The sequence below is a fragment of the Canis lupus genome, chromosome 13 (assembly GCF_048164855.1).
Source record: "Canis lupus baileyi chromosome 13, mCanLup2.hap1, whole genome shotgun sequence".
Lineage (NCBI taxonomy): Eukaryota > Metazoa > Chordata > Mammalia > Carnivora > Canidae > Canis > Canis lupus.
This window is the reverse complement of record NC_132850.1, coordinates 57,235,165-57,247,741: the sequence shown is the minus strand read 5'-3', so window position 1 is coordinate 57,247,741 and position 12,577 is coordinate 57,235,165. Positions and strand designations below refer to the sequence as shown.

The following is a 12,577-nucleotide window of genomic DNA, read 5'->3' as shown; positions in this document are numbered from 1 at the left end:
TTCCTTCCTAAGTTATAGTGAAGGGGAAATAAAGAGTAAGTTTACAGGAGAGAAACCTGACAAACACATGTACTCTGATATGATGTAATGGAAATGACACTTTACCTCTGTGATCTTTCTTCGAAAAATCCATAACCCCAGTAGTCATGTGAAAAACATCAGATACATTTGAATAGTGAGCATTCTACAAAATACTTGGACACTATTCCCCAAAACTGTCAGGGTTATAAAAAACAAAGAAATTCAGAAAACCAAGAGGAGCCCTAAAGAGACATGGTAACAAAACATAATACTGTCCTGAAACAAAAAAAAGACAGTAGGTAAAAACTAAGGAAATAAGTAAGACTATGGACTTCAGATAATAATAATAATAATAATAATAATAATAATAATAATAATAAATCAATACTGATTTGTGAACTATAGCAAATGCACCATACTAGTGTAAGATGTTAATAATGGCGCAACCTGTGTGCAGGTTATATTGGAATTCTCTGTACTTTTCTTGATTTTTCTGTACATATGAAACTGTTCTAAAAAATGAAATAGATTTTAAAAAATTTTCCTCCATCTCTCAACTCTTTAGACACAAAGTTGAAAGTTATAGAAAAAAGGAATTAGCATGTTTGTAATTTCTCTACATCTTCTGCTAATTCAGTTCAAATACCTGGAGTCCCTATTCTTTTCAGGATGAAGACCTTGTCCCTCACAACGTTAAGGTGGCTATAAGGAGAGATCTTTGAGAATTAACTACAGTAAGAACATCAAGAGGATTTTATCAACAAACTGTTGAAGTCTGCCAGGAGTGTAAAGCTCACATCTGTCTTTACATGAGCTTAGTAATCTTAGAACAGCTCCCAGATAGAAGCAGAAGCCATGTGAAGAAGAACATGTCCACCAGGAGAACGAGAGGAAAAAAATGGCCTACAGGAAAGCACTTACAGCCCTTTCCATCTCTGCCCTCTCTCTCCTGACAAGAGAACTGAGAGACTCAAAGGAAACGCTGCTGAGAATACAAGCCAAACTATCAAAGAAAGCTAGTGCTCTCCCACTCTTGTCATTCACACTGTTATCCGTTCTACTCCCTGCCCCCCTCACCTCTCCCTCCTATATCTGGTCAGCCCCAAGTTCCTCTCAAGAGAAAACATTCAGATCTGGCTGCTGAAATGAATGGCAGGCCAGGAAGAAAGACATCTGAAGCCTGGAACCAGTCCCCCACATCTAAGCACTCTCTGGCTGGCTTATTTGGTGAAGGTGCCATGTATCACCAGTAAACCAGCAGGGCGCCCTTAGTCTTCAGTGGAAGGCAGAAGCTGCGTGTATGATATGTGTTCATCAGGCAAAACCCTAACACCTCCAATTCCAGATCACTGGTTGACTACCCTTCTTCTACAGCACAGAATCCACCTCAGATCTAAACCACAAATCAAAAATCATAGCAGAATCGTGTACAAAAGCAGAAACCAAGAGATCTTAAAAAGCAGTATCAGAAAAGCTTAAGGCTGAAGGAATAAGAGAAAGGGGTGCCCAAGGTAAAATCTAGATCAGCCTGACTCTAAGACAGAAGACAGGGGGACTGGTCGGCCCTCCCACACTCATGTTTACACTTACTTCCACAGATTCCTTTCTTCCTCTGATTTTATACTCAATATTCAGCAAGCAAATTTCCAGTAAAATTGGCTCAAGGAAGCAGAAATTTCTTTAAGAAGAAATTTCTCAAAGTATAAGTCTACTATTCGTTCGGTTTAGAAAAAAAAAAAAAAAAACTAGTCCACATTGCACCATCACTCCTAGATGCCATATATCAAAGTTCTAGGTCTTCAGATACATGAAGCATTAGAATTATGGAGAAGGAAAAAAACCTGGAAGATGAGGCCGGTCTTCTATTTTCCCACCTACTTCACCATTACAGATGATAGTTCACTCTGCCAGCTAAACCAGTAAAAGGAAGTGCAAATACCTGATCTAGCAATGCCGCTGTCCCGGTCTTCATTCTGTCCTCTGCTTGGCATGTCAACCGGAGTGCTGTGTGCTAAGATAAAGGCAAAGGTAGCCGTGTTACTGAAATTCCCATAGAACGAGTTGTTTAAAAATGACTGCAGTCATTCTTACATTTCAAAGGAGTCAAGCACTATTGATGACTGGTCTATGTTTATATAAAGATTAACCAGAAAGCAAAATTAATTATGTAGAAAACAAGTAAAAAGAAGACAGAACCAAGTAGCTACCTGCCTTTATCCTATTGTACCATAAACACTTTTTGGAGTGATGCTTAGTTCTAAAACAAACTGAATAATAAATTATTCATGCAGTTAACACAATGAATGAACATTCTCAGGCAGATACTTTCGTCCACTTTCGGCATTATTAGTCTATTTAAATAGCACTATGTTTTCAAAATGCTTTATAATCAGTTTTATCAGTAACTACAGACAATCTTAGGGGACAGAAATACTTGAAGACCATTTTATAAATTTAAAAAATGTTTCTCTGTTTGTAACCCACTCTCCTGGCAGATTAAAAAACATATACTCATTTTCAAATATTTCTTCCTCCACTTCTTTTCCATGTACACCCAGTATCATTGTAGTTACTGAGAAAAGCTCATACTGGCATGAATTTTAGGAAACACTCTAAAGTATTGCAGACTTCTAGGAATGCTTCAGATTCATCTAAACTGTATATTTATTGAGCTGGAGGATAGATGGCATGTTGCTATAGTAAGCTTTACAATGTACAAGAAGCCTAGTGCCCTGCCTATTATTATACTTGCCAGCTATTTTTTTTATTTATTTTCACAATGTTAGAGAGAGCATATAAACATTTTATCCTCACACTAAGTAGGTGGAGGGTGCCAGTTTCATTTGGGTGTCAGTTAACTATGGTGCTTAGCATAGTTCCCGCTACAAAGAAGAACAGAATGAAGAATATCATTTGCCATAAACATAAATTTAATGTTAGTAGTGAAGATTCCCCACACTTGTTAATCATGCCAGACTACAACAGACATTCAACAGCTTTATTAGCAAGGCCAGTTAAATCTCAGAATTTACCTACCCAGAAAGACCAAGATTATTATTATACCTGTAAAGAACCTAGAAACTATGTTTAAACTACTTAAATGCTAGACAGAAAAAGAGAGAGAAATGAGGAGGGGTGGGGGAGTAGAGAGAAAGAGAGGTCTTCCATGCTCTTATTAGGGTGACTTTTGAAAGAAACTCTGTGCAGGTAAGGATGCAGGTGAATAAATGGATAAAAGTATACCATGGGAAAGGGAAACAGTTCAGAGCAGCAGAAGAGGCCCAGGAAAATCAGAAAATATAATCCTCTTAGAAACACTAAGGGCTCATTTCAGATCAAAATCAGCTTACGCTGGGGTATTAGCAAAGACATTTACAACAGAGGTTCTTTGGTGGAATTTTCAAAATACCATGAACTTGGCTAAATTTGAAACTAATATCTCAAGAGCCCCTTGGATTTCTAAAGAGGCACCAAATAGGATTTTTTTTCTAAGAACCTGCACAGGACTTCTTATTAATATGTGTGTGGGTCACACTGTACTCAGCATTCCACACAAACCTGCAAAGAAAGAAGCACTCCGGGTGAGCCGGAGAGGTCCTCCTTCAGCTACGCCCTGCAGCAGTTTGCTGCTGCATGCTTGCAGCAGACCTAGAGACAGAAACACACACAAGAGGGCAAACAAAGTACACAAACAAAAATAAACACAGATTAAAGGTGATGCAAAAAAAAAAAAAAACAAAAAACCAAAACAACACAACAAACTCAAATAAAGCAAAACACACACCCACAATAGTGATATTCAGAAAGAAAGAGCCCAGTTACGTGGCTGATTTTACCTAGGTTACTTCCAGTACGACAAGGACCCAAATTATTCTGATTTGTGTTCAGTTTTCCCAAATTAGGATCTTGGTGGATGTATTCAAAGCTGTCTTGCAAGCTAAATCCGGAGAGGGGAAGGAAGGAAGACAGAGAGAGAGAGAGAGAGAGAGAAAAAAAAAAAAATCAAGAGACAAATAAAGCCGTTTTCTAATAAACTCTCAAAACATAGACATCTAACCAGTTACCCAGACTTGTCTTTATAAATGAATAAAGTTTCACATCTAGCAAAGGAAATCAAACTTTAGGGGAATTTGTTGGCAGAAAAGACAAGAAAAACTTTTTGGAGGCAGTCCAACAAGAAAAACTTTTTGGAGGCAGCCCAACCTATAAAACTAAACAATGCTTCCCTAACAGTTTCACGTTATATAATGAGACACCTACAAATTTTGCTTTGGTGATTAACGGCTGGGATACTGCTTTTCATTCCCAAATTGTGCTTTAGTAACTGATACCCAAGATGTTGCCATTAATTTCAAGGGTAATCCCACTGTAAACTTTCAAAATGAAATTCATTTTAACTCTTAGTTAACATCTATAAGCAATTTGGTAACTTTTTTCAGGAGGAAGATATAACAGAATTACGATTCCTATAAGAAATTGACTTCACATCTAAAAAGTTAGAATTACTCATAAACACAAATGTGAGAGAAGCAGATTTTAACAATTTACCTGATTTATTAGTCAGTGAAATAAATATCAAGACTTTGAGGATAATACGGCATAAGATGGCCAAAATAATTTTAATTTAAATCTGAGCTCGATATTCTATTATAGGGAATAAGTATAATAATCAAAGAGTCTGAAAAAGAATATCTCACAAGGAAAAAAATATCAGGGGACGCCTGGGTGGCTCAGCAGTTGAGTGTCTGCCTTCAGCCCAAGGTGTGATCCTGGAGTTCCAGGATCGAGTCCCACATCGGGCTCCCTGCATGGAGTCTGCTTCTCTCTCTCTGCCTATGTCTCTGCCTCTCTATCTGTGTGTGTCTCATGAATAAGCAAGTAAAATATTTAAAAAGAAAAGAAAAAACATCAATTCCCATACTACCTTAAGTCATGCCAGCCCAATGTTAAATGCTCAAACAAGTTAAATTCATTATGTTGTTGAAGAGTACGCAGACTTACTTAGTGGTACCCAAATCAACAAAGGAAAATATTTTTAATTTCCCAGGATTATAAAAAAAGAACAGCCTTCATTTGACCCCTAAGAATACCCCTTTAATTTATAACAAACTTCCTTCAAACTTATCAAAGTATAACAAATGTTTGGTTTACTCAAAAATGAAGCATATGAAATATTTCTGCTTGAAAAATTCAAAATATACGAACAAATGTAGCAGAATGAGAATTAAGTTAGACACACCAGTATTCTTAGTCAACAAAGAAGTATAAAATTAGAGAAGGAAAAAAACTTGGGAGTAAAGATCAGAATAGTGCATGGCCCAATCCCAACCAATCACGGAGGCTATACTGTCAGCTGAATAGATGGTGAGCACACATGACCCATCCTGCCATACATATGCCTAGCAGCCTGGAGAAACTCCCTATGCATCTCATTCCTTTAGAAATAAATTGACAAAGTAAGCAAGCAACAAGTTTGTCTTTTTTTAAAGATAAAATAATGTTGGGAAATAGTCATTTATTTGTATTTAAGGCCACCTGATAAAGTCAAAAGGCCTTTTCATACTTATCATGTACAGGAAGATAGCCACTTTTAAAATCCCTTTGTTAATGTGGACTCTTCCCACTTTTCATTTCAAAAGAACTTATAGCCCTTGAAGAACTACTCTATCCAGAAACAGCCACTTTAAAAAATAGGGTAGAGGGGGAAAGACAGGTATAAAATCCCAGGCTTACTTATTTGTACTCCCACAGAAGCTGCCCATTCTAGCAGAGAACACCTTACTAATCATCAGTTGTGGAGGAGAACTGGAAGGGAAAAAAAAAAAAAAAAGGAGAAATGTATTTTTGAAGTAAAAAGCCAGTATCACCATTCCATTTCTCAGAACTAGTAGAAAAAGAAGCCCAAACTTACCGTATATAGTGTATCTTTAAGGTAGAGCCCTTATAACTCATTGCAACCGAGCCAAACATCATTTCCCCTAGCATGTTGACATCGGAAGCTGGTCTTGTGTACTACCACACATGAAAGAAACCAAAATCAAAGTTAATATGTGGTGCAACATGATGTGCAGTGCAACAGAAAATTAACCTATGGGCCTGTCTTTAGTGTCGTGGGTAACTATAACTCTTTCTCAAAGCAGAAACTCGTCATTTTACAGTCTTAATCAATAGTGATTGCCTGTTTTTCCCCAAAATTATTACTTATGTTCATGATTTCATCTTTATGCACAATATCTTTGTACAGGATCCCAGTGTCTCAGTAGGGGTCATTTTTAGTTTTGTTATGAAAAACGAAGGTTTTTCATTTTCTCCATTTATCAACTCTAGAGAAAGAGACTAAGTTGTGAAAACTAAAAACAGGCTAACTCTTCTCTTGGTACCAAAAATACATCCTGAAAAGAAACACAATTCAGGATTATTCACCTAAATAATCAACAGTGTTGAGTAAAGATGCCAATTGGCACAGGGAGGATTTTGTGAGGGTCCAAAAAGTAACAGATGGTCTGACACCTCACAAGTTTTACCAATAAATATCTCAAAAATATTTGACCCTTCTAGCTTCTGACCAGTTTTTCTTGTCCCTTTTGTCATCTAAAAGGGTGGCCTGAGCTACCTCCAACTTTCCCAAGTCTCATTTGCTAACCTACTGCAGGATCATCTCCTCAAATTGTTCTAGTGATGGCCTCTACCATCCTGTCAAATCCAATGCACTTTCCAGTTTACCTTCTTAAACATCTTTTACCATAGTTGATGTTCTTATTTACCCTCCTTTCTGAATCTCTTCTATGACCATCCCTTGAACAAGGTTGTTCCTCAGAGGGCACTCCTCCTCACCGTCTGCATTCTGAACCACTCTTAGGATTTTGGTTATTCTTTACACAGGAATACCTCCCAAATTTTTATCTCTAAACTCAGACCACTCCCTGAATTCTAGAATCCTACATCCAAATGCATTCATTCACATATCGTAATAATACATTATCACTGCACAGGTGTGGTAATATAACATGTTTTTTTTTTAAGATTTATTTATTTATTCATGATAGACATTGAGAGAGAGAGAGAGAGGCAGAGACACATACAGAGGGAGAAGCAGGCTCCATGCCAGGAGCCCGACGCGGGACTCGATCCTGGGACTCCAGGATCACGCCCTGGGCCAAAGGAAGGCGCCAAACCGCTAAGCCACCCAGGGATCCCTATAACATGTTTTATATATAATATATAATAATATATTGTTATGTGAATGAATGCATTTGGATATAAGGTTCGAGCCACCTATTCTAAATGCTCATGACACACTGATGAACATGATAAATATGAATGTCAACCAAGCTAGTATGCCACAGGCACCCCAGCACAGCCTGACCAAGAAAAAACAACTATTTCTCTGTGACCCAGCCCATTCGGCCCCAGATTCTCTGCTAGTATGCTTTCCACCCAAGCAAAAACATGGGCATTGTTCTTAACATTATCTTTTCAATCTTTAAACTCCAAATCCACAAACATACACGCGTATACACACTAGTACATGCACACACTAACGCATATACACACCTACTTACACATGTTTGCAGAGGAGGAAAAAGAAAATAAATCTTTCAGCCTTGTTTAACTAGGCTCCTCTGGTTATAGCTCACGCCAACCTCTTCTCACTACATGCAGACAGAAACCAACTGTCTTTCACATTTTTTATTAATAACCTCCACCCACCACCTCCATTTTATAATCTTTTCTTGGGGTACAAGGTCTACATGCCAATTGTAATTCTCAACTAGCTGAAAACTTCACTGTATACTTTTTTAATCACATACTGCCTTGAGATCCAGGAGTACTGTGAAATAAAGGCAAGCTCATGGCACAAATCCTGAACACAAAATTAACAAAGTTTCATAGACCAGTGGCTGCTGGCAATTTACCTGGCTTTGCTGTTCTAGCAACATGGAAAATTCCATGAGTCAAAAAAAAAAAAAAAACAAAAAAAACCACGATACATTCTCCATCAGTTTACACCCTCTTGCTCTTTGGTATTTATGAAACATTTCTTCCCTTATGTCTAGTTAGCCAGTGTTTTTCAATAACCCTAATCTCTATCCTCTACTGTTTTACACACACACACACACACACACACACGCCACCAGCTCTGTATCCCTCACACTCACACTATATCCCTTTCTTTCTTCTCCTAAAGAAGATTCTCTTCCTCCTACTGGCAAATGTTATTTTTTTTTTAAGATGCCCATATACATTCCCAGAATCCTTACAATTCTTATAACAAAACTGGAAAATCCATGCTTTTTAAATAGGTTCTGGTAACAAAGGAAGCAAAACAAAAGGGTTTAACCTCATTCACACTATTTCTTCCTCATTCAGTATGTATTATACTGGGTCACCTTGACTCAATCATAGTTTTTATTGAGACAAAAGCCAAAGTGTGCAAACAGCACTGACATGAAACATTTAAGAGCACATTTTTGTATACTTTTGTATACTTATGTTTATGTTCCTGGAGTAAAAGCCTCAAGCAGGTACTCTGCCCTGCGGAGAAATTATAGTGACTTCGGCCCCAGGGAGTGTCGTACACGACAAGGATGGTTTTACCTGGTACTTTGGGAGCTGCTCCTTAGCATGTTGTAGAGATCCCCCGGAAGAACTATGGGAAGAGACGCTGCTGCCGCCGCCACTGCCCTGACAGCACTTGGCTGACAGTTTAATAGGGACATCCTCTGTTTTCTGGGGTGACAGAGAGGCAAGATAAGATATTGCTAAGTGTATCAGGCTTCCTCTGCACGCTCTTCACTGGGAATTTTTGTTTTTTTTTTAAAGATTTTATTTATTTGAGAGACAGCACAGAAGGAGAGAGCACACAGGGAGAAGAAGCAGGCTCCAACCTAAGCAGGGAGCCAGATCGGGGACTCAGTCCCAGGACTCTGGGATCAAGACCTGAGCAAGAGGCAGATACTTAATAGACTGAGCCACCCAAGTGCCCTGGGAATTTCTTTTTTAAACCACTGTTACATCATACCTAAATTGCACAGAAAACCAGAAGCTTTTTTCTCCTTCTTGATGAGGACAAAAATGTAGCTCCTGAGAGTCTATATAATATCTGGGAGGGAGGCACACTGAAGAAAGATAACTGGACATAAGAAGGGAGTTATGTAGTATGACTATTCACCTTAAGCAATTCAACTGTTATTTATATTTCAATTCATATCTTGAAATCATCAGTGAGATCTGATCAGTTATTAGAGGATCTGATCCTCTAATAACTCTGATCGGGTTATTAGAGGATCTGTTAATACTGCGGAGAGTCATCATCTATAAAATTGATATGGAGAAAGACAATGCTTCAAATTTAAAATTTTACCAGGCAAATGGAACTAAGTAAGAAAGCAAAATGACTAATCTGGAGAGTGTGGGTTAGTATTTTTATTTTTATTTTTTTTTATTTTTATTTTTTTTTGTGGGTTAGTATTTTTAATGACACACCCCTTGTAGCACTCCTTTAAAGGTAACAGGAGAGAAAATCATGAGGTCGAGTTTGTGAAAGATGAACCAAAACTCTGAAATAGGAGCTCCTATGAATTTTACATCATGTGATGGAAAAGTGATCCTTAAAGGTTAGGGGTAATAAAAGATTATCTACTATATATTCATAAATAGGGTTCACTGTTAATTTTGTGACATAAAGGTATAAAGATACACCTTCATTATTTTTTCCCTTCCTCCTACAACAAAATATACTACTCCCTACAGAAGCATCCTGTGCCATCTCTGATAAGTTGTTTCTGTTCTGTCCAAGTCTTACTTGCTTTTTTGTGTGCAGCATTTGCTTGGAAAAACATGAATGCAACTGCAGCTTATCTAATCTCCAATGTGACAGTCACACTGGTGGTCTAATGCAAATGCCTGCAGTCATGTGCTTGATACAAACTCATGATGTTTTGTGTTTGCCAAGGGAGTGGGGGGCTGAAAATGGGGAAAGAATGTAAGGAAAAGGGCAGCCCCAGTGGCCCAGCATTTAGCACTGCCTTCAGCCCGGGGTGTGATCCTGGAGCCCCAAGATCGAGTCCCATGTCAGGCTCCTACACGGAGACTGCTTCTCTCTCTGCCTGCCTCTTTCTCTCTCTCTCTCTCTCTCTGCTTCTCCCTCTGCCTGCCCCCCCCCCCCTGTCATGAATAAATAAAATCTTTAAAAAAAAAAAAAAAAAGAAGAATGTACCAAACACACAAACTGTGCTGGTCCATACCAGCCACTCTAGCAGCCATCAGCATCCAAAGTTGTACTGGGCTGTTCCCAGGGCACTCCACTCCTTCAACACCCTCTTCAGATCTAGCTGTTACTTAATACCACTTAAACCAGAAACACAGTTCTTCAGAGAGCCTAAGGTGACACTAAGTCTACACCTGCCTCACAGACTGCTAGGCCTTCTGGCTGGGGTACAACACACTGAACAATCTATAATTGGAGATAGTACCTGGTATGGTGAGTAGAGCACCGTCTTTTTTTTTTTTTTTTTTTTTAGCCTTGGGCAAGTTACAAACCTCTCTGGACTCAGCTGCCTTTTCTTTCTTTCTTTTTTTTTTTTTTTTTTTTTTTTTTGCCTTTTCAATTAAATGAGTACTTCCAGACTCCAGCATTATCACTGCTCTGATATACCAAAATTCCAGTTCCTTTTGAAAACCAGGGAGATTTTTTTCCCTCCATCCGTTACCACCATTAGGAGCCCTAGTGATGGTGTGTGGGTGTTCCAACTAAACTATCTGTGCAAGGCCTTCAGGGAAACAGGAAATGATGTGGGCAATCGAGGGGAAACCACGTCCTGTCCACCAAAGGGTCAAGTGCTGGCTCACCTAAACTTTGATACAAATCTACTTATTAAAGCCTACAGGTGAATCACCTGAGAGATCCCTTCCCTACCCCACTCCCCTCCTAACCTAACAAGCCCAACAACTACTGTAATGATTAGCTACCTGGCCAACTTCCACTTTAAAGCATTATGGAATCTACCCCGCTAAACTGCCTTTAACCAAATACTTCCTTCCTGAAAAAATGATCTTTATCAAAAGCAGGAAAACAGGCCCTCGGCCCTGATGAAACAAAGACCATGATATAAACTATTCATTTACTTAGCTACACATTCAATGAGCTGCCAGAATTCGGGCAGTATAGATAGCAAAGTATTAAACATGAGAAGAATGAAAAGTCCAAAGGCAACACCTTAGAAGTACCCTGAGCTGACATCCAGAAGACTCAGGGAGGACCGGATTCTACTCCTCACCCGGACACACGACCTTACCTTTCCTGTTCTGGCTTTAAGGGATCAAGGGCTGCTATATCCTCACTTTACCCATCTCAGATTCCCCCCACATGCCCCACCCCAGGACATCACCACCATTAACCTGCTTTCCACTAACAAAGGAAATAAATAAAGCTTCATTTGACAGAGGGGTTTGGGAAGCACTCCCTTTTGAAGATGAAAGTGTAGTTAGCATACTGAAGCCCTATAGTAAGGAAAGCTATTTAATTTTGTTTAACCCAGTGCAATGTAATACCTCTTACTATCTATGAGAAATACTGGACAGAATGAGCTATTAACTTCCCTTTAGGCTAACATTTCAGAGTTCTCAGTTTTCCTATTACACATGTTTGGCATCCAAATCTACTGAATTGCAACTTACCAGCAAATTTCCCCCTAGTAATATTTTCAATACACTGTGAGCATCGGTCATGATTCCTTGCTAACAGTTTCACCTGTGTATATTAATAAGAATACAAATGTAGTAGCGCAGGGTGGTGGAGAGCCTTGTTTATGTTTCTTCTGAACCATTAATGATACCGTACAATAAAGCCCAAAGCAAAGATTATGAATTAATAAACAATTGCTCAGAGATATGGTTAACATCACAAATATAAAAGATGAAAGTAAATCTGCATTTCGTACCTGAGTTGCCACCTCTTCAATCTTGTGAACGGCTTTAGAATCAAACAAGACTTGTCTGCCTCTCCTTTCACAGTCCTGGTAAACAATCAGGCGGATCTCATTCAGGTCAAACTCCGAACATGACCAACTGTGGATTAAAAAGGAGGAAAGAAGCTATATTATCCACAACACTTGAAATGATCATGGAGAGCTAAGTTTCCCAGCCAATGTACCTATGTGCATCAGAAGGTCACAAGTGTGCAGAGCTAATGACCCCTTCACACCCAGGGGCAAAAAGCCTCATCTGAGGGCTCATATGGGCCATACAAATATTGCCAAATGTCCACGACAAAGGCTGGGAAGATGGCTATAAATAATAAATCACTGGGGAGAAAGCATCTCTTTCCAAAGCAGCTTTGGACAAAGATAGCAACCAAAAATCACAAGGAAGTGTAGAGAAAGCTAAATCTGGATGCCTAATTCTGAGGATGGCACACCTGATGTATAGGAGTGTTCAAACTTCTGTGTAATTGGTCAGGGAATGATTTGGAGCAAGTTAGTGGGGCCTGCTCTCTTCCTCTCCCACCCACCCAGGCTCAGGTAAAATTGAGTGAAATCACATATCCTAAAATTTA

At 38.9% G+C, this 12,577-nt stretch overlaps 1 protein-coding gene across 4 annotated transcripts in view; it reads right to left on the bottom strand.

Moving 5' to 3' along the window:
* The window catches only part of FNIP2 (folliculin interacting protein 2), a 132,279-nt gene that overhangs the window by 52,634 nt on the left and 67,068 nt on the right, over positions 1-12,577 (bottom strand). For 2 of the 4 annotated variants that reach the window (XM_072773783.1, XM_072773782.1), the window contains exons 2-8: positions 11,964-12,090; positions 8,620-8,751; positions 5,933-6,033; positions 5,755-5,826; positions 3,858-3,958; positions 3,580-3,669; positions 1,961-2,032 (exon numbers count right to left, since the gene is read on the bottom strand). In XM_072773783.1, coding sequence (XP_072629884.1) covers positions 1,961-2,032; positions 3,580-3,669; positions 3,858-3,958; positions 5,755-5,826; positions 5,933-6,033; positions 8,620-8,751; positions 11,964-12,090 — 695 coding nt within the window. The remainder of the gene's footprint in view (positions 1-1,960; positions 2,033-3,579; positions 3,670-3,857; positions 3,959-5,754; positions 5,827-5,932; positions 6,034-8,619; positions 8,752-11,963; positions 12,091-12,577) is intronic. The other 2 variants (XM_072773785.1, XM_072773784.1) reach the window with 1 other exon arrangement.